Here is a 22,302-nt window from a genome sequence, read left to right on the forward strand (position 1 = left end):
GGAGGCTCTGCTTCTTCTCTGAAAGCTGGGTCTGGTGGGGAGGGTTGAGGCTTTGTCTCCCCCTCCCAGAGGGAAGCCAGTGCTGGCAATCTAATCTTGCTGGGGGTGTGGCGGGAAGACATGAGGCTGGAGCACCAGTGCAGGCTCCCCACTGCTGCTGGGAGAAGGAGAAAGGAAGGGGGGCTGAGCTTCAGCCACGTATCACCTGGAAGGCAGCCTTGGACCACTAGTGGTCCGCAGACTGCAGTTTGAGAACCACTGCTTTAAAGCAACCAGTTCAGGGCTGGAGGAGCGTGACAACCACTATGGCACAACACTGGGAAGGGAAGAGAAGGGAAGGGACAGATATATTGGTCAGGACCCTGGGATGAAACCCCTACTTTTAAAAATGAAAAGAAGGTGCCATGGAGAATATAATGTTCATACACTGCAGCAAGGGACTCATTTTTAAAGTCTCATCTGAAAGGTCCCACATAAGAAACTGCACAGAAGAATGTCACTCAGTATACTACAGGGCAGTGTTGAACCTGTCAGGCTTTGATCTAGGAATTCCAAATATTACAATCCTGATGCTTAAGGCTACTGCACTATCCTTTCTGTACACCAGGGCTATGGGTAGAAATTGGGTAAATATTGCATTTTATTAATATCAGCAGAACTGACTTAAATGGGGCCTGCGTGTTGTGTAGTCTTGCCTTAATCTTTGTATTCATGCCCGTCAGTGTGAAAGAAGCTATTTGCATATATATTTGCATGTATATACAGCCACACTTAAGTTGCAGCCCTCGGCATGTGCTGTGAGTATCATTGTGGCCCCGGGGCTTCCAAAGTTGAGTAGTCCTGCTGTACACTATTTGCAACACACTGTTAATATTCTCTCAAGGCTACCCAGGAAGCCATATTAATCCAACATCCACAATCAGACTCTAAGTACAGCCAACAATACTGGTTTCAGTGGATGCAAGATCATCTCAAGGTCAGATTCACCCTTGTGGATTCAAGGTGGTGCAATTTTCAGCCCTATGCATCCATGAAGGGAACACTGTGATTCCATGGAAAGATAGCAATATGTTTTAGTGGAGTCCACACAGCTTCTGGCTGGTTTGGCTCTGCCCCTCCAGCATTGATTAGCCTGTTTTGAAGGTAGTGGGGTTGGTTTTGATCCCCTAGTGATGAAAAGAATGCTGGTGGCTTGGCCTATTTACCTATGCTTCAGATGGACTTGCTGTTATTGGAGGCCCACAACCCAGGTAGCGCAGGAAGTTTTATTATAAAGATGATACATGAAATAAAAAATTGGCAGCAGGTTTCACAATTAACTCTTTTTGATGAGGCCGGGCAGGGTGGTAAATTTCCATTGTGAATGATAAAGTAAATACCCAGCATTTAAAAGTAAATGATCAATAGCCCTCCTACTTCCAAGTGCATAAGCTTATTTTTTAGTGACTATGGCCCCTATAAAAAGAAGATTAAACACATTTCTCAAAATAAGCATGAACCCCCATTAGCAGGAAAAAGTTCTACTATTTATAAAGAAACCACCTAAATAAAATTGACTTCAAAATTGTCCCCCTTTCAACAACTAACTGAGGACTTAATTTACTAGACTACATTAAAATAATGTATGCTATAACCCTGCCTGCCCAGTTTTTCAAGCCATTCAGCTTCTGGTGGGAATGGAGACAATAGAAACCCTTGCATTGTTACAGTACCCATTATGCTAGAACATCTTTCATTTAAGAGGGGTTTTTTGTTCAACATTTGAGCTTGATTTCACCTGGCTTTCACCCAGAAAGGGAATTTCTGCACTATAATCATTTATTATAGTTTTATGAGAGATTGACAATGATTGGCAAAGCTAATGTTTCTTCTGCACCTTTATTTTCCTGCCATCTTATAATCTAAGACAAATCAAATATATTTTTCAAAAGAACAAGTAGCTCAAAATGTTCTTTAACAATTCTTATTACACTATCATCTTTATCTAAAATCTCTTACTGGCTTAAATGTAATGACATTAACAAGACTTAAGCAATAATAATTATGCTGCAGACATTTTAAGGAAATAAATAAATATAGAAAAGGTCATCACAGGAGTTATAGGCCAGAAGCAGCTACTAATTTTGACTTACTAATGCATTAATCCAGGTTATTTTATAAGGCAGTGAAATGTATTTGTTGTATCCCTCAAGGAAGGCATTCATATGTTTTGCTACATTAATTCAAACATCAAAACTGCAGTAAAAAAAAAGTCCCTGCAAACAAACCCAACCCCCAAAACAACAATAAAGCTAATGCTTAGTCCTTCATTTGTCTGATAGGAACCAATCTCACTTCTACTGAAGTCTGTGGTAGTCTTTCCATGGATTTTGGTACAAATTAGTTAGGGCTTGAAGGGTTGATTCACTGATCATTGAAGCTGATGGAGATTCTCATTGCCTTCATACAAGTTGTATCTAACCTTTAGTGCAGCATATAAAAATATAGTCTGCTATCTATGGACTGGGGTGGAGATATATGCATATATATTTTAACTATAATGGAAGTTAACATCATACATTGATAAGAGAACAAAGCCTAATATAGGTTTCAACCTCTCATCCAGCACACTCTGGTCTGGCAACATCCTTATGCATAATTTTAGTTAGCTGAATGTCCACTTTTCATGGGTTTGGTCAAGTTTTTCCATTGTCCCATAAAGTTTGTTTACAGCCACTCCTTCTGGCTTTCAGTGTTCTGTGCTGTCGCTTAGCTCTAATTTACTTCCTGTGGTTGGGCAAATTCTCTGGTTTGGCACTGGCCAGGTTCGGAAGGTGCTGGACTAGAGAGGTTCAACCTGTAGAGCTATATAAGATCTCCTTAATAGCTATATCATAAAGCCATATCAGAAGGAGTAATTCTACATTCATTGTATGTAGTGTCTGTAAAGAAGCCCTTTAATGTTGTTTTTATATAGAAGCACTGAACTTTTCCTCCTATTTTTATAAATAAACAAAATTGTCATTAAGACTCTATAGCTATGCTGTTGTTATTATTTATATTATAAAGCCATACACAGTGTGCAAGGCACTGTAAAGCTATATAGGGAGAAACAATCCCCACCTCAAATATTATGGGCTCTGAGTGGAATTGTTTCAACCACAAAGGGAACTTAGACACCATTATAATGTCAGTGAAAGTGCACAATAGAATTTCCAATGTTCATCAGCATGCACTGATTCTTTGGTGCATCTTCAGTGCCCTTACCAGATCATGGATGAAGAGTACAGATAGAAGGTGAGGTGTAAATCCTCCCAAAGACTAGTTAGCTGTGGATCATTGACAGAGGGAGCAGTAAGAAAACCTAAGATACAATTATTGCACAGTCCAAACTGTTCCCTTAAAGGGCCATATGTTTGTATTTTAAAAAAATATGGGAACTTATACTTCTCCAATTTACACTAGTAAATTCTGAGTAATTCTATAGATGCAACTGGAGTTACAACAATGTGAAGAGAGCAGATCAGGAACAGATATAATATAATGAAGAGCCATGTTGTGTTTGCTTAGTAAGCACGAACAATAAAGTAATTTATGAGGAATTACTTTGTATATGTCTTTTAAGCCTCAGTATTTTAACAGGACTTTTTAAAATATAAATGTCTTAAAGTACATTTTGGACTATTATCCTACATTTTTTGTTTTAAATAAAACAGCTAAGCAAATAAGAACATTTGGTAAATAATATGCACCTATTCTAAGACCATTGCTTGTTTTTGTCATTTGTATTTTGAACTGACATGGCACATCAGAAACAAAGGCTTCTGGGTGCCAAACCAAAGTTTAACCTAAATCAGGCCTTTTAAAAAATGAAAGGCAACATGGTCTGATAAATAAATATATTAGTGTTTAGCGTGCAGCACATTTTGCAGATGAGTTATAACTCCCCTAAGAAGGGTAATAGACTCAGGCAAGACCCTGGCCCAACTGAAGTCAGTGGCAAAACCTCCATTGGTTTCAATAAGATCAGTATTAAAACCTATGGGTATGTCTACACTACCACCCTAGTTCGAACTAGGGTGGTTAATGTAGTCAATCGAAGTTGCAAATGAAGCCCGGGATTTAAATATCCCGGGCTTCATTTGCATCTTGTCGGGGGCCGCCATTTTAAAATCCCCGGTAGTTCGGACTCCGTGCCCACTGCTACACGCGGCACGGAGTAGGTAGTTTGAAAGCCTAATTCAAATTCAAAAATGGCGGGGATTTAAAAATGGCAGTGCCCAGCAAGATGCAAATGATATTTAAATCCCGGGCTTCATTTGCAACTTCGATTGACTACATTAACCACCCTAGTTCGAACTTACCCTATGTTTCTAGCTACTATGGTGATTACAAATGCAGGCTGCATAACTATGGCTGTGAAAAGTGGTACTGTTATAACAACTCACTCAAACTTATTGCTATTCTTAATTACATGGGCATGCATCACTGCATATATGTACTGTGCATGCTTATGGACACAACGTAGATAATTTTTCCCTAGAACTCATTCTGTAATTCTAATTTATTGAAAATTCTGGGAATTATTCCTCAGATCTAAGGGCCAGATTCCAAGAGTTGCTAAGTATCCTCAGTTCTGACCTACTTCAAGGATTGTTGGGAGCACTCCGGAACTCTTAGGTAGGGTCCAGCACCTATCATGATCAGGGCTCTAAATTCTTAGTTAAAACTCATACTGTCTTAACTGAAAGTTTGGTTGGGTGAGTTGCTGAACATATCCTGCAAACTTTAACTCCTAATGGCACTAAGAACCCTGCAGAATCAGACAGTGAGGAATAACTGCAGGGTTTGGGCCTTGATGAGTCAACAATGCATGCTCACCTCTTTGAGAGTACAAAGGAGACTGCTCTTTTTCCCACAAAATATCGTCATTGATAAAATACAGGGTTAGAATCTTTAAAAGTACCATAGCTGTACTACTAACACATATGTGATATTAATTCAGGGAAAGTACTTACCTTACTCTAGTGTAAAACCAATGACAGCAAATAATGAAATACAACACAAATTAGAAAATGCCTTTCAATGAATGCTGCACTGTGATTAGTCATAAAAGCCTGATGAGGTTTAGAGGCAATATAGGATTTTTCATCTCTTTTGAAAATAAAAATTGAACAGATTATTTCCTGATTTTTGAAATCAACATTTATATTTTTATTTTCTATAAAAAATCATCATGCAATTTTTAAGAAACACAGTAAAAGACCATCTTCAAAGCACAACCTGCACCATAAATTTGCCATAAAACTTGCAACTCTGAAGACAATGGTTTAACATTCTTATTATTCCTTTTCTTTATTATAAATATTTTCAATATTATTTAGTGAAATATGTTTCAAAGCATTGCTTTCTGCTAAAGACATGAAGCAAATGAAAATGTTTTCCCAAATGAACATGTTTTGTTACAGCTATAAGATATAACTTGTATTTGGATATTGAAAAAAAAGCATAAAAATTCTTTGCAACAAATGCAACATAAAATCCTCAACAAATAATCCGTGCCAAAATGTAAGAGTATCTTGATAATGAATAGCATGAAGTGATGGTTTATGGAGGGATTAATTCTGTTTTTATTATTGCAAAATTAACAAAAAAATTTTTTTTTGGGGGGGGGGGGATGGGGACCATATCCTACATTTCTTGCACATCGAAAATTCCCAAAGATGTCAATGGGAGTTTTGGGTGCATAAAGAATGAAGGATCAGACCCTTAGTTTGCAATTTATTCCATTTCAGTTCTGAATACATTTGGTCAGAGCTCACTATTTCTTTATAGCAGTGGTCACCAACCAGTAAATCGGGATCTACTGGTAGATCTTGGAGCCTTTGACAGGTGATCCTGGCAGGTTTGGCAAGGAGGCTATTAAGTGCCAGCACTTCATCTACCCCTCAGCATTGCCATGCTGCTCCTGCATTTTGCCTTGGAGCTGCCTCCCACCCCCCAGGAGCCTCCTGCTTGCTATGCAAGGCATGGGAAGAAGAGGAGGGGGTGCTGAAAACTGGGTGCCCTTCTCCCCCCGTCCTGTACCTCACCTCCACAGAGCAAAAGAGGGATGGGGATGAAAAGTGTTTGCTAGCTGCTTTTGGGAGTGGTGTAGGGCCAAGGTAGGGGTGAGCCTGCCTTTGCACCACTGTACCATCATCCAGAAGCCACCTGTAGTATGTGATGCCCAATTGAAGCCTGCATTCCGAACTCCAGCCCTGGTCCTGAACCCCTCCTGCATCTCAAACCCCTGTCCTAGCCCTGAGTCCCTCTGCACCCAAACTCCCTCCCAGACCCTGCACCTTGAACCCCCTTCTGGACCACAACTTCCTGCCCCAGACTCAGCTCAGAGTCCCTCCCACACTCCAAATCCTTTAACCCGAGATCAGAGCCTGCATCCCTCTCCCCCGCACCTCAGCCCTCTGCCGGTTGCCTGATAGTGAATGAAGGTGGGGGAGGGAGGGAGGATGGAGTGAGCAAGGGTGGGGCCTCGGAGAAGGTGTGAGAAGAAGGCTGGGCAAGGATATTTGGGTTTGAGGTAGATCCTGGATTGCACTTAAATTCAAAAAGTGATTTTGTGCTTAAAAAGGTTGGAGACCACTGCTTTATAGGTTATTAAGGGGCCACCCTGTTTACAAAGAAATGGCTTTTCAAGAAGCACATGCAGAAAAGGTGCGTGGTTTTATTGTGCAGCAGACAGACTGTGATTATATGCAGAGAAAAACTGAAGTGCAAATGCAATGCAGAGCTGGACGCAGGCTGTTTTTAGGGTAGAGGTACTTGGGTACAGAATAAGCATTCTTCTTGTAGGAGAGGAAGGTGGGGGAAGAATTATTTTTTATTCTAAGAAGGGTCACATTCATTGATCATGAAAGGAATCTGCCCAAAACTTTCTTCAGAAGTTGAGAGAGCAAGTATGCTGTGTTAACAAATGAATCAAAAGAAAGCTTGGTTTACAGGGACAGGATAACATGATAGCAGCTTCACTTCCACTTTATAGGTCCACCATTATTAAGATAGTTTGATGAATGATTATCTGGCAAGATCAATTCAACTACATTAAATAGCTTTTGTATTCATGCTGAGAACTATCTGAAGATTCCTTAAAGGATTAGCAATATTTCTGTTGTATTAATTCAAAGGAGTGCTACAGATAGACCTTCCTTTCTGGCCTTCCTTCTTGCACACACAAGTTTTGCATGTGCAAATTAACTTCCATTCTAAATACTAGCGTATCTGTTTGCACAATTGATCTTGGGATTAAAAAAAAAGCATTCCCACAAAAGAAAAGGTGAGGCTTCTGGAAATATAGTCCATACAATGGCTGCTAGTCATAGGATAGTGGTATGTTTGTGTTATCAGGATCAGGAGTCAATCAGAATAAACAATATGTGATAATCCTGTTTATAACTCAGCTATAAATTATGTTCTGAACTCTAAATTGACAGGGAGGCTCAGGAAAAAATAATTTTAAATCTTTGGAGAGAGAAGAGCAAAAGCATCAAAAGAGAAGTTTTAAAGCTGACCCACAGAAAAATCAGTCGGGGGCTATACACAATTGAGAAGCAAAGTGAGAAGCCCCTGAATGAGAAGGAAAAAGACATTCCCCTCACACACCAGAGCTTGGGGAAGGGGAGGGGGGCAGGCTAGTAGATTTTGTGTGCTCCAGCCCTGTTGGTGGATGGCAGAGGGGCTGGAGTGCTAGTGCGGGCTCCCCAATGTAGGGGGATCCCTTAGTCTTGGGGGGCTGGATTCAGGCAAGCCAGGGGCCATATCCAGCCCCTGGGCCTGAGGTTCCCTACCCCTGTTTTAAGGTTATGGAGGTATAAAAATATTCATCAGTGTAACTCTAAACTGTTCTATTTCAAAGGAATTAGGTGGCCATTAGAGGGCACTGTAGGAGGGAGTAGAGAATAGCTGTAGTTTCTGGAGAGCAGAATCAGACCAGGGCTGTAGCTTGCAACAAGTCTCTGCTGATCAGAACATGGTACACTGCTCCCAGCCTACTCTCCTCTATGTTCCCTACTCTTCCGGATGCTGGGAATCTTCAGGGACAGGGATTGCATACCAGCAGCAGGTGCTAAAGAGTGAAGAGAAACTGGCAGGGAATCTACTTTTTTTCATGTAGCCCATCAGGAGAGAGGATCTGGTTGTCTGTGGCCTCAGGGTACATCTACACAGCAATATACATGTACACTGACGTTATTCCAAAATAACATAGAATGCATCTACACTACAGCCTTGATTTTGAAATAATGTCAAGCTGGAGGACTTCTTACTCAGATTCATGGTAACCCTCATTTTACGATGAGTAAGGGAAGTGGAAGGAACAGTGTTCTTCCTTTGATTTCCTACTGTGTAGATCGCCCAAAAACTGAATTAAGCTATTTCAACTTCAGCAATTGACATAGCTGAAGTTGCGTAGCTTAATTCAGCTTTAACCCTGCTGTGTAGATGTGCCCTCTGGGAGGAGAACAAGTGAAAGTAAGGGAGGTTTAGAGAGAGGAAGTATGGGAAGCTGTGGAGAGAAGAGGGCACCTCTGTACAAAATGCAGAGGAATATAGAGAAGAAGGCTGGGTGCGATAATATCTTTTATTGGACCAACTTCTGTTGGTGAAAGAGACAAGCTGACCCAAAGGACCTGAAGAAGAGCTTTGTGCAGTTTGAAAGCTGGTCCAATAAAATATACTACTTCACCCACCTTGACTATGTAATATTCTGGGCCAACATGTCTATGACTGCACTATATACAACAAGAGAAGTATACTCATCCTCAACAACCTCAGGATTAAGATGCCTACTAAGATACTTTTATAGCTTTAAAACAGTTTGAATTTAATCACTTAAGAGTCAGAACATGGGGGCAGGGAACAGAGATTACTTAATCCTTCTTGTATGCTCCCCTAGCCCTGTGGAAAGCTAAGTTCCTGATGTCACAGGGAGCAGACTCAGGACTGCTCTAACCCTTGGTGACTACAGTGGCAATTCTTGTGGCTGTGGCCATAATGCTAGCACAGAACTGCTGGAGTTCAATGTGCTCTGGCCATGACTTTCAAATCCCTAACATGTCTCTTATGCAGGACAAGGAATATGGCACATGTAGCTTGAATAGCCTGCTCTACACCAACAAGAGAGTTCCCTATGCAAGAGGAATCCCCTGGGTAGAACGCTCCTGGGTAGCTTTCCTGTTATTGAAAATCCCAAGGTAACTCAGGGTACGTCTACACTAGAGCGCTAATTCGAACTAACACATCTAGAACTAAAAACTAGTTCGAATTAGCGTTTTGCTAATTCGAACTAGCAAGTCCACATTGAGTGGACTCTGAACAGGGCTTAAGGATGACCGGAAGCAGTGCCGGCAGGGCATCAGAGGAGGACTTAGAGCGTGGAGATGCTGTCTCAGGCTAGCCGAGGGCTGCGCTTAAAGGGTCCCGACCCCCACCCCGGACAGACAGTTCTCAGGGGTGCCCCGCTTGCAAAGCAGTCCTGGCTTGGATTGCCTGGACTACCCACACTGGGCACATCACAGCACTCGGCCATCAGCCCGGCTGCACTTGCCACAGGCTGCCATCTGGGGAGAGGGGGCAATTGGGGGGCTGCAGGAGAGCTTCCACCCCCAGAAGCCCGCAGAGCCAGCCCAGTCCTCCCCATCGGGGGCTCGTACCCCATTCCTCCCTCACCTCCTTCCACTTACCCTTCCCTAGCCCCCCTTCTTATTGATGTACAAAATAAAGATAACGTTTCTTCCAACACTGACTCTGTCTTTATTGAACAAAACTGGGGGAGACTGGGAAAAGGATGTGGGAGAGGGGAAGAGAAAGGCTGGGAGAGGGGAGGGCAACTAACATGATCAGGGGTTGGGAACAGGTCCTAGATGAAGAGAGGCTACAGAGACTGGGACTGTTCAGCTTAGAAAAGAGGAGATGGAGCGGGGACAGGATAGAGGTCTCTAAAAGCAGGGGTTGGGTGGAGAGGGTGCATTCATAAAAGTTCTTCATGAGTTCCCATAAAGAAGGACTAGAGGACACCAAAGGAAAGGAATGGGTAGCAGGCTTGAAACTAGTAAGAGAAAGTTGTTGTTCTTGACAAAGCAAATAGTTAACCTGTGGAACTCCTTGCTGCAGGAGGCTGTGAAGGCTACAACTAGAACAGAGTTTAAAGGGAAGTGAGATCAAGTCATGGAGGTTGGGTCCATGGAGTAGTCTTAGCAGGGGGTAGGAGTGGTGTCCCTGCCCAAAGTTTGTGGAAGGCTGGAGAGGGATGGCATGAGACAAATGGCTTGGTCACTGTCTTCGGTCCATTCCCTCCAGGGTCCCTAGGGTTGGCCACTGTCGGCAGACAGGCTACTGGGCTAGATGGACCTTTGGTCTGACCCAGGACGGCCATTGTAAGCTCAGGGCTCAGGGTCGGGGGTCTCAGTGGACCCCCTTGATTTTCATGCACACCCGCTCCTGGGTGGCCAGGCTGGCAGCTCTCCTGCCCTAGACGGCCACTTTCCTGTGCCTAGTGCGGAGATCGTGGACAAGGTCCACGATGTCCGCACTAGCCCAGGAAGGTGCCCGCCTCTTGCGGTCCAGGGCAAGCTCCCGGGAGCCGACAGCCTGGTCCCGGGAAGAGGGGGTGGGCTGGGGGACATCAGGTGGGTGGCTCGATCCGTGCCAGGTGCAGGGTCTGCTGGCTGGGTGCTGGCAGGCTTGCACCTGGCACGGGCACTGTAGCCAGCCCGTGCCCCTTTAAGGGGTCCGGGGCCGGGAGGGGGGCGTAGAGTTTCCCTGGTGTTGGCCAGAGTGGCCACCAGGGAAACCTGGGGAGGACTAGCCTCCCACTAGTTCGAATTAAGGGGCTACACACCCCTTAATTTGAACTAGCTAGTTCGAACTAGGCTTAATCCTCGTAAAATGAGGATTACCTAGTTCGAACTAAGCGCTCCGCTAGTTCGATTCAAATTCGAACTAGCGGAGCGCTAGTGTAGCGGCTATGAATGTTAGTTTGAACTAACGTCCGTTAGTTCGAACTAACATTGTAGCGTAGACATACCCTCAGATATTACAAATAGTATATGTCTAGAGAATTGAGGAGAATTAAGAATTAAAGATAAACTATTTCTATAATACAAATTGTGATGCTTAATGCTGCCACACAAACATATGTAATTAACACTTCTATGGAGCTTTTCATCTATAATTCTGCAAGCACTTTACAAAAGTGGTTATGTATCATTATCCTCATTTGGAAATTGGGAGAACTAAGGTGCAGAGTGGTAAAGTGACACAACAAAGTACCAGCAGAGCTAATACGACAATTCAGGTCTCCCAGCAACTATTCCTACATCCACTTAAATGCTACTGCCTCCCCTTGGTAATGCCTAAGCAAGAGTTGGGGGGAGGGGATGCTGGATGTTCTGACCTTGTGCTATAGCTGAATGCTGCTTAAAAGAAAATCGGAATATTCTCCATATTACATAAAATTAACTACAGGGTCTAACCAGTTATATGGAGAGCAATAAAGAGGTCAGAGATAATTAACCACTAATCTGTGCCTGCCACATGTGCCATTGTATATAGTTTTTAAATTCTTGAAAGCAGCATATCTTACAGTATTGTGACTATCAGCGTTTTTTTATTCTACATCTGGCCTTTTAGTAACATACTGCTAGAGCTCTGTATGCACCATTATTTGCTGTGGAAATAAATAGGGGTATGTCTACACTACCTCCCTAGTTCGAACTAGGAGGGTAATGTAGGCATACCGCACTTGCAAATGAAGCCCGGGATTTGAATTTCCCGGGCTTCATTTGCATAAGCGGGGAGCCGCCATTTTTAAAACCCCGCTGGTTCGAACCCCGTGCAGCGCGGCTACACGGGGCTCGAACTAGGTAGTTCGGACTAGGCTTCCTATTCTGAACTACCGGTACACCAGCGGGGTTTTAAAAATGGCGGCTCCCCGCTTATGCAAATGAAGCCCGGGAAATTCAAATCCTGGGCTTCATTTGCAAGTGCGGTATGCCTACATTACCCCACTAGTTCGAACTACCGGGGTAGTGTAGACATACCCTCGCTTATTAGTAATTGTCTGTCTACCTTCGGAGATTGTGAGCTAAATTCTGGCTGGTGTATAGGCACTCACCTGAAAACCTATATCTAATATCCAGTGCAGGGAGCAAAGGTTGTTCTGTGTAATTTGGCTTTGCCTAAAAAGCAGTGAGAACCTTCAAAAAGTTTTCAGTAGGAGCAATGGGGAAAAGGAGAATAGGATGTGTGGCCTGAATATCTAATTCCTATTTTGGACAAAGCAGATATACAATTCCTACAGTATATTTTCTATTGATTTCGCCAGTCTACTTGTATCTCAAATGATGGGGCTTCCACTACTTTTCGTGGGTGATTTCCTAGAGCGTGGTCAGAGAGATTCCCTTGGTATTCAGTCTCAATTTTCCTTTTCCAAATTCCATCTCATTTTTCCAAATTATACTCAATGTTCAGTATAATCAATGTTCAGATTTTGCTAATATTTTTCTCAAGGATTTTTCTACTGTTTTCAACTTAAAAAATCTTAAAACACAAAGAAGTGGGAATGTTGCATAAGCATCTGTACCCTTCCTCAGTTTATATGCCCTAAATAATTAGCCTGTTTGCATCCTTAATTATTGAGTGATGCCAAGAATCATGCCCATCCTTCAAACGTAAGGTTAATGTTATGAAGGCAGAGCCCAGCAAGGTGTGTAAAAGCAGCAGAGCACATAAAGCTACTTAGTATTGGGACCAGTTTGGTTTTTGATTTGGGGTTGGTATGGATGCCATGCAAGCTGGTGCTTCTCAGTGGAAAGTAGAACAGGGCTAACTAGAGATCAAGTAATCCAATTTGCTACTGTTACAAAACAATACTTGTGATGCCTCTACTAGTTGGAGTTTAAAGACAGAAACCTCATTTTTAGAATGACTAAGTCTGGATGTTATCCCAAATCTAATTTCTATGCTGATTTTAAAAAGTTTTTCAATAAAAACATTTGAACCTATCTATTGGGAAGACACGCTTCTCTCTGCCAACCACTGTCAGCGATGAGTCCCAGCCCGTCAAGGCACTAGCATTTCAGCTCTACTGGAACTAAATTGTTAAAGAAAAAGCAGATAATCTCTCTGTGATGTAATACAGTAAAAAAGGGTTAATTGAAAGTGAGACCCATTTTATCAATGGGGAAATCAATATGGTGACAACACTTTACTTGGTAAAATCTTGATGGGGGATGAATATAGAGCTCGGAAGGTAGGAACCTGATTTAGTGAACCCTGTTTCTGAACAGTATCCTTCTTACTAAAAAAAGGAAACGAATATGGCATTAGTTGCTAATGCAATTTATCAGAGCCTGATTCAACATTACTCTGTGCAAAGAGAAATACAATAGACTATTTTGTATCTTTGAAAGGATGTAAATCAACTTTATATAGCAGCATAGTGGCTGAACACACACATCCTTTCAGATATCACATCATAAAATATTGCAAAGATTTTGATGATTTATAAGACTACTCCAATAATTAAAGCTGCTAAAGTCCATGCTTTCCCTCCTGCACTTCTCCATGATACACAATATGCTCCCCTGTTCTGTAACTTTATTTCCTGGTTGCCTTAAATACTGACCTCTAAAGTCAGTGGAGCACATAAAACAAAGAATGATTTCCAAAGAACAGTTCTTACAGAGTTTAACTGTCATGCCATGCTGAAGGAATTTTAATGCTTTTTTAGATGGAGCTGTTATGAGCTGAATCTGATACTCACAGGACGACTTCTACATGATCCAAAGCCCACTGATCATGACCTGTTCCATTATGACGGGGCTGCCACCACCGCAGTAAGACTCCTTTCATTCGTGCCTCCCTATGGTTACAAACAGAAGTACCAGTTAGATTTCCATATTAAGAAGGGTCCTTTCCTGCCTGCCTATCTACTCCTAAAATACTATAAGCAAAACCAATATATTTTCCTTGTGCTTCTAAACATCAACATATGGCATTAATAAAGTATTTAAGGGGAAACAAAAAAAGTATTTTTTCACTAAAACAGAATTGATTCGGGAAGTGAAAACAAGGTTTTGATAATTTATTATTTAATATTTTAAATTTACAGTAAAGAATTTTTACTTTTTATTATACCAATGGATTGCAGTCTATGTTTTTAATTATAGCTATAATTATCATCCCTTTCTTTCACTGTCTCTTGTCTCTGCTCTTTTCCTGCACAGATTCATTTCTGCAGAAAATGTAAAATATGCCTTTAGAAGTGATGTTGTGTTATTGGGTACTTACAACGGAATATTGTAGGACACTCTTTGGGCTTGTATAAAGTCCTTTGGCTGGTGCTGTGCTATTACTTGCCATGTAATTCCATTATTTACACTGTACTGGAGTAGAACTGCCTTGTCTACTGTATTAGCATCACTCAGGTTGGTATTGCAACTTTCTGTTTGTGAAATGCTTCCAATTTGCAAAACAAACATTATTTTGCTGTAAAATATAGAGAAGAATGATTGTATGTGAATTGCTAAAATAGGAGTGAAAATATTGCCAAATTATAGTTATCCTTTTACAAAAATAAAGAACTTCAAGAATAATTATTATTAGCAAATGAACAAACTGCTTGACTATGCATAAAACACCCCCCTTTCTCAGTAATAATATGCTTTCACTAAAAGCAGATACAGAGACAGCAGTGCAGGGTGGCAGGTAGGAGCTGGTCTGCGTGGGAAGCCTGTTTTTAAACAGGCTCCCCTTGCAGACTAGCTCCCATCTCCCACTCTGAGCTGCTACCTCTGAAACAGAGGCAGCAGCGCAGGATGGCAAGGGGTTCCCCACAGTGGGGCTGGGTGTGCACTGGCTGCCGGCCCTGCCTCTGGGGACTATTGAATAGTCATGTAACAGCTATAATTGGATGCAGTTACATGACTATTCAATTACACGCTATCTAACATTGCTAACTTGTACACATTCCTTCTGTTAAGTCCTAAACTGGACAGATTCTATTTTGTACTCTATTGCCAGAGAGACTCCAGAGGTGATAAATATATTTTTGTTAGCTGGGAGGTAAATGTAATTGTAATTTACCTTGCAGTGGATCTATAATTATTGTTAGAATCCTTACTCATTAACAATTCAAACAATCTGGTATCTACCCTGCCAATGGCCTCATCTTCTTGTCTGGCTATCCATCCAGTGCTCTCTTGGGTTTGCTAAAAACATCTGATCTTTTCAGCCAACAGTCACTTCCAATTCACTCTCAAATTCCCAGCTGATAGTTGTTAAACATTTTGCTGTGCCTAATTGTTTGCTTCTGACAGGTATATGGCAACCTGGTAGACCCAACCCTCTTCCTCCTTATCATGAAGACCCATTTCATTGTTATAAATAGTTACTTCTGTCATCACCTGAAGCTGTATTTCAAATGATTAATAAAAGTGTTATTACCTTGCTCGAGTGAGATCCAGAGGTTTAGTAATAGCTTGCCTTATTTGACATCCGTTAAAGTACAGTGAATCTCCATGGGCATATGGTGCCAGTTGTCCACATCCATTCCCTATAACTCCACCCTGAATAGTTTCCCAGTTTATTTCAGTGACTTTTTCAGATTCAAAGTTATCTTTAATGTAACTGGGAAGATCATGGCTGAAAACAGAGCAGTCATCACCTAAAAATGACAAGGCAAAGTTACAATACAGACAAGTATCAAAATATTGAGGAAAAAAGACTGAATTCAATTGCAGGTTCAACTTGTAGTTATTCGCACAGGCAGGGGCCTGTGTATAACGTGAATGCATGGTTGCATACATTGCTTCCTAATTGCAGATTATGTTCAAACTATTGTATGATGGTGCATGATAATCTAGCTTTCATTTGAAAAAAATAAGGACATGCTTCCTTCTCATTTACATCAGTTTAACTACATTGACTCCAGTAGGATTTACCTAGCAACAGGGAGTAGAAAATCAGGATTTAAGTCTCTAGCCTTTCTGTTTGCAAAGAAAACCTCCAAAATGTGAATTTAATGTAAACCAATGCAGTGATTGTCTGCCTAAGCCTGAAACAACTGCTTTTATGGAATGTCTCTAAGTTACTGAGGACCCAACGTTATGGGGTTCAACTTAGGGATGTGAAGAGGTAATTGGTTATGTTTGCAGCAAGCTCCAGCCCCGGCAGCTAGACCCGAGCAGGCTGAAGTGGTTCCCAGTCCAGGATCCCACTTAGTCAGTTAACCAGTTAAACGTTAGGTTAGCTACAGTTTAACTGGTTAACTGATTAATTGGGATTTTACATCCCTAATTCAATTCTGCAAGGTTGTGAGCAATGTAGCTCTGCTCCAACAAAGCAAGTAAGCAGTTCAGTGGGACTACTCATGTACTTATAAGCACACACTTAATTGATGTTATGGCTCATGACCCAAGTGCTGTACTTGCAGGACTGAGCCCTTACAGGTCAAAATAAAAAACTTAACTACAAAGTGGATCCTGTGCACTCTGTGAAATGAACACAGGGATAAATGGTCTGGATATGGAGTAACAGAGTAGTTAGCTACATTCTTCAACTGGTGAGGTGTGAGTGGCCTTTAAAGTGTAGTTCCGTGTAGAATAAGTTACAATAATTCCATTTGGAGGTAAAAAAGGACTGTTACTAGAAGGTGAAAAGTCTTTCTATTTATGAATGTATATATTATCACTTGTTACTCAGGCATTCTAGTGCTGAGTTAATATATTTGGCTTTGTGTCTATTTTATTTATTCCATTCTGAGCCAGATTAATGTATTTACATACACATATGAATATATTATATAAAGGAAGATAAGAAATAAAACCTTGATATTTTTCATCACAAATGCAAATGGCTCCAGTAGTACAATATCCATGACCACTGCAGAGTTTAGGGCAGGCTTCTCCAATGTACACATGATCTATTGCCCAGCTTTGCTTCTCTGTTTCCTCTCCTTTTTGAATCCATCTGAACTGAGTTGCACTACAAATACCAAACAACCCAGTATCACATAAAGTTGCAGACAGCACTTCAGCATTTCTGTACAGAAACATTTGATCACATGCACACAAATTGAAGCAGAAAAAATGTGCAGTCAGGACACTAGATTTGCATTTTGGAGTGAGGCACAGAAGAGACTGAAGTGACTTGCTCAATATATGTAACAAGTTAGCAAAAGAGCTCAGAGAACTATACTCAGAAGTCCAGACTCCCAATTCTCAGCTTTCATCAGAGCGCCATGCTACCAAACACCATTGAAATGGAACTTTATTTTGATAGGAGCCATCCTGCAAACATTTAGTATTCAATCTAGGGCACACTTTTGAATGGTCCCAATGCCTTCAGTTACTTATCTTATCTTGATCCCTTACTCAACTTGATCGGTGGAGTACCAGAGTAAATGGGAACTCGATCAATGGTTGATTTAGTGGGTCTTTTTTAGACATACTAAATCGACCCCTGGAAGTTTGGATCCCCACAGCACGGATTTCTCTATAAGTGTAGACATGGCCTACATTTGTCAAAAATAGAAGTAAAAAATTATTCTATTAAATGCACACTTGGACACTTTCATGATTTTCAAAAACTTTGTGAACCCAACAGCATCTAGGAACCCAGGAGCTGCTGAGTGCTCAGTACTTTAAAAAATCAGATTACAGAATATGGATTTAGCAGCCTAATTTCAGATTTCTATTTTTGAAAATATTGCCTTGTATCTAAAGATTTACACTGGTCTACAATTATAAATCTGAACCCTGAAATTGCTTACTACAAATAATAGTGCTTGCTAACATGATTACCTTGATTGGCTTCAATGGACCACTCAAAGCAATAAGTATTTGCAGGATAAATTCTTATGATTGTGTTACAATGACAGTCTTTAGCCTGAACATTGTGACTATTTAATCCTTGGCAGTAGCAGCATTTATGAAAGAAAACAATTCCAAAGGTGTCCATTATGTATCATTTTCAAATCCAGACAAAAGAGAAACACTTTCAATTCATCACTTATTCTGTACCAACAGTGCCAGCTAGACAGATGAAGATTGATATTTCCAAAGTCAGCCAACCTTTTGGTAACCTACCTGGAGGAGACATGATCAGGCAGCTGGATAGTTATTCTTTTCCATGTGGAGCTGTTGACAGAGTTATAGATGGTAGCTTCATGGAACTGAAATGGGGAGCAGCCAATGCTATTAGATGTGGAAGGAAGACATTGTGTCTGGACAAGTTGCCATGAATCTGTCCTGTAAGAAGCAATGAAAATATGTTGTTAGAATCACAAAAGTAATACAAAAGGGAAGTCAGCAACCTACTAAATGCCATGGCAATATATCTTTTTTACAAAAATACAAATGGTCTTCAGCAATAAGTTCCATGCACTGTAGTTACAAATAGAGTGTGAAAGTTTGCAGCCTATTTTGTAGCCATGGTAACCTCTCAAAAGGTGAAAATGTTGAGACACATTTGTGCAGCTAAGGGGATTTGGGAAGCAGAGACCAGGAAGGAACTCTTGTGACCTCATATTAAAGGTTGTGACTGAGAATTCTTTTCCCTCATCCCTCCCTTTTGAGGTCAGAGAAGGGACATTTTATATTGGCTTTGCTCCATGCTTTTGTTTTGACCCAAAAGGCCTTTAAGCACACAATACAGCCCTACTTTTTGAATAGTGGTAGAAATGTAGCCGTGTTAGTCTGGTGTAGCTGAAACAAAAAACAGGACTGTGTAGCACTTTAAAGACTAACAAGATGGTTTAATAGGTGATGAGCTTTCGTGGGCCAGACACACTTCCTCAGATCAAATAGTGGAAGAAAATTGTCACAACCATATATACCAAAGGATACAATTAAAAAAAATGAACACATATGAAAAGGACAAATCAAATTTCAGAACAGAAGGGAGATGGAGGGGAGGAAGGGGGGGAGGTAAATGTCTGTGAGCTAATGATATTAGAGGTTATAATTGGGGAAGCTATCTTTGTAATGGGTAAGATAATTAGCGTCTTTATTCAAATTTGAGTGTAAAGTGTCAAATTTAAGCATGAATGAAAGTTCTGAGGATTCTCTTTCAAGTGAAGTCTTAAAAGGTCTTTGAAGCAGGATGCAGGTAATTAAGTCGTTGAGACAATGTCCTTTCTGGTTGAAATGGCAAGAAACTTTTTGAAGTAATTCATGTATCCTATTATACTACATTGCAGGAGACAAGAATGTAATTAACTGGTCACGTGTTAAACCAAAAATTAGCATCATATTGCTTCTAGTACAACATAGTTTAGCACAAAATATATAGCCTTTACCAAAGAGTACAACATACTAAAACAAGTGATATTTTGAAGGTGTGTGTGTGTGTGTGTGTGTGTGTATTTAACAGAAATATGCTAATTAGATGTAACTCGAGTACAGTGTCACTGATCTTGCAATGTCCTGGGATAAAGTATGGAGAGAGCTTACCTGGCATCCTTAGTGTATTCCAGCATTACAGAGTGCAGGTCACCACAAGAGGTTGCCTCACAGCCAACCACAATCTGAAACACAAATAAAATGTGTCAGGTCCTGCTAGATCAGGAAAGACATTTAATGTAATACATAGTAAACTGCCAGTGTCCTTCCTTTCTAAAGCTATAGAATTAAAGACTGTAAACTTAGATCTAACTCCCCACTCCCACAACAAAAACACGCTGAAAGCCTTGTGGCTCTTTGCATAAGTCTGAAAGTATTAATAATGACATCTGGGACTTTTTCTACCACTGTAACCTGAGATTAATGTCTAACTTTTGTATTCTAATGTACAAGAATAGAAAGGGAATATCCATTTTAGGTACTAGAGCTTAGAATCCATTTGAAAAAAGGGGCAAAAATTTTCAACAGGTGCCTAACATTAGGCTTCTATATCATGTAGACACTGAAATGCGTCGTTAGGTCTTTTAAGTTCTGGGCACCCTACAGTTCCTTTGAAAGTCAATGTAAACTGCTAGATGCTCAGCACTTTTGAAAGTTTGGTGATTTATTTAAGTGCCTAAATATGTATTTAAGAACCCAACGTTAGGTTATGAACCACTTATGAAAATCTTGGCCTGTATAGTTTGCGGTGTGCTCAGATTCATTATTTTAAAAGGCTTTGTAAACAGAAATATTTTCTCTGTTTAAGGAATTAAACAGATGACTCATCTTGACATTATGAATCAAGATGACATTAGGAATCATTAAAAAAGGGATAGAGAATAAAACAGAGTATCTTATTGCCTCTATATAAACCATGGTATGCCCACATCTTGAATACTGTGTACAGATGTGGTTGTCTCATCTCAAAAAAGATATATTGGCATTGGAAAAGGTTCAGAAAAGGGCAACAAAAATGATTAGAGATTTGGAACGGGTCCCATATGAAGAAAGATTCAAAAGACTTGGACTGTTCATCTTAGAAAAGAGGAGACTAAGGGCGGATATGATAGAGGTCTATAAAATCATGACTGATGTGGAAAAAGTGAATAAGGAAAAGTTATTTACTTGTTCCCATAACATAAGAACTAGGGTTCACCAAATGAAATTAATAGGCAGCAGTTAAAAACAAACAAAAGGACATTTTTCTTTATGCAGAGCAATCAACCCGTGGAACTCCTTGCCAGAGGATGTGAAGACCAGGACTTTAACAGGGTTCAAGAAAGAACTAGATAAATTCATGAAGGTTAGGTCTATTGATGGTTATTAACCAGGATGTGTACGAATGGTGTCCCTAGCCTCTTGTGACGGAGCAGGTCCGCCCCCTCCCTTGGAGGTGAGCCCGCCCCGCACTAAATCCGCGGTCGCCCTGGCCGGCCTCGGGAGGACGCCCCCCCCAAGGGGGACGTGCGCCGTATGTTCGGCCGCCGCCGCTCAGCTGAGCGGCGGCGCCAGGGATTCCACGTCGGCCACGGGCTGGGGGGAGAGGGGCCAGGAGGCGGAGCCCGGGTGCGCGGCGTGTGACGTAATCACGTCGGCGCGCCAGGGGCGGGGGATTTCAAAATGCCGGTGGCTGCCGGCAGGAGGAGGGGAGAGGGAGAGTGGAGCAGGGGGAGAACCGAGCGGAGGAGCAAGGGAGAGAGTGGAGCAGGGGAGTGAGAGGAGCACGGGGCGTAGCGGCAGGCATCGGGGGGGTAGACGCCGGGCACCCCAGGCGAGCCGAGGCTGGGAGCGCGGCAGGAAGCGGCGCCGCGAGGCGGGTAAGGAGGCCCGCGAAAGGGGGGATAGGAAGCAGCCCAGGGCAGGGCAAGGAGCCGGCGTGCTGGTGGGTTGCGGGCCAGCACCCCCCCCCCGCCAGCAGGGCAGGGTTAATCGATCCTGACCCTAGGGCCCTGGGCTGGGGTCTGGGAGTGAGGGAGGGCCCGGACTTCCCTATTCACCCCCCCCCCCCCCCGCCTGTAAGGACAATTGGAACCGCCGTTTCCCCGGAGCGGCAGCGACAGGACAGGTACTTTGGGAGTTGGACAGGGGTGGCGGGGGCCGCCTTGTCACACCTCTGTTTGTCAGAGGCTGGAAATGGATGACAAGAGAAGGATCACATGATGATTACCTGTTGTGATCCCTCCCTCTGGAGCATCTGGCATTGGCCACTGTTGGAAGACAGGATACTGGGCTAGATGGACCTTTGGTCTGTCCTAGGATGGCCATTCTTATGTTCTTACCTGATGCTCAGGTTCAGAGACTTAAGTACACTTGACATATTTATTACTGAGTGTCTAATAAACAGAAACATCTGAATCTCAGCAGATTCAAATCCTGTATTCTTGCTGTAGCTACAGAGAACTGAATCCTTGGTTTATGAGTAAGATCTGTAGCAATAAGCAGGGCACAGAAGACATAGGAAAGAGGAGCAAAATTTAGCCAAGGGAAGAGACCTTACTATGAATTTCCCATCTCCTCTTGAATAATACAGATCCCAACCATTTAAATTTAGGTAAAAGAGTAAGCTGTCCAACTCTGAAGCGAATACACAAGGGCTTTCTGTACCCTTTGGACACAACAGTAGCAGTAGGCAAAAATCATCCTAGGGCAATTTCAAAGGTGGTGAATTGTGTATGTGGGTTAAATGCTGGGAGGGAGTAGATTACAGACATTGAATCTAAGGGCTGGTATACACTACTGCTTAAGTTGATCTAATTTGTGTAGTTTAGAGGTCTGAAAAAGCCTCCTCCCAACCTGAGTGATACAAGTTTCGAGCTATCCTGCCAACGTAAATTCCACTTCTTCCCAAGGTGGAGTAACTATGCCAACAAAAGAGCTTAACACA

At 41.8% G+C, this 22,302-nt stretch overlaps 1 protein-coding gene across 2 annotated transcripts in view; it reads right to left on the reverse strand.

The window, feature by feature from the left end:
• RELN (reelin) overlaps nt 1-22,302 on the reverse strand; it is a 491,382-nt gene that overhangs the window by 3,962 nt on the left and 465,118 nt on the right. For both annotated transcript variants that reach the window (XM_006137543.3, XM_075926876.1), the window contains 6 exons: nt 19,488-19,561; nt 18,123-18,284; nt 16,862-17,019; nt 15,481-15,700; nt 14,326-14,523; nt 13,799-13,897 (listed from right to left, as the gene is read on the reverse strand). In XM_006137543.3, the coding sequence (XP_006137605.2) occupies nt 13,799-13,897; nt 14,326-14,523; nt 15,481-15,700; nt 16,862-17,019; nt 18,123-18,284; nt 19,488-19,561 (911 nt within the window). The remainder of the gene's footprint in view (nt 1-13,798; nt 13,898-14,325; nt 14,524-15,480; nt 15,701-16,861; nt 17,020-18,122; nt 18,285-19,487; nt 19,562-22,302) is intronic.

This window comes from Pelodiscus sinensis, chromosome 1 (assembly GCF_049634645.1).
Source record: "Pelodiscus sinensis isolate JC-2024 chromosome 1, ASM4963464v1, whole genome shotgun sequence".
NCBI lineage: Eukaryota > Metazoa > Chordata > Testudines > Trionychidae > Pelodiscus > Pelodiscus sinensis.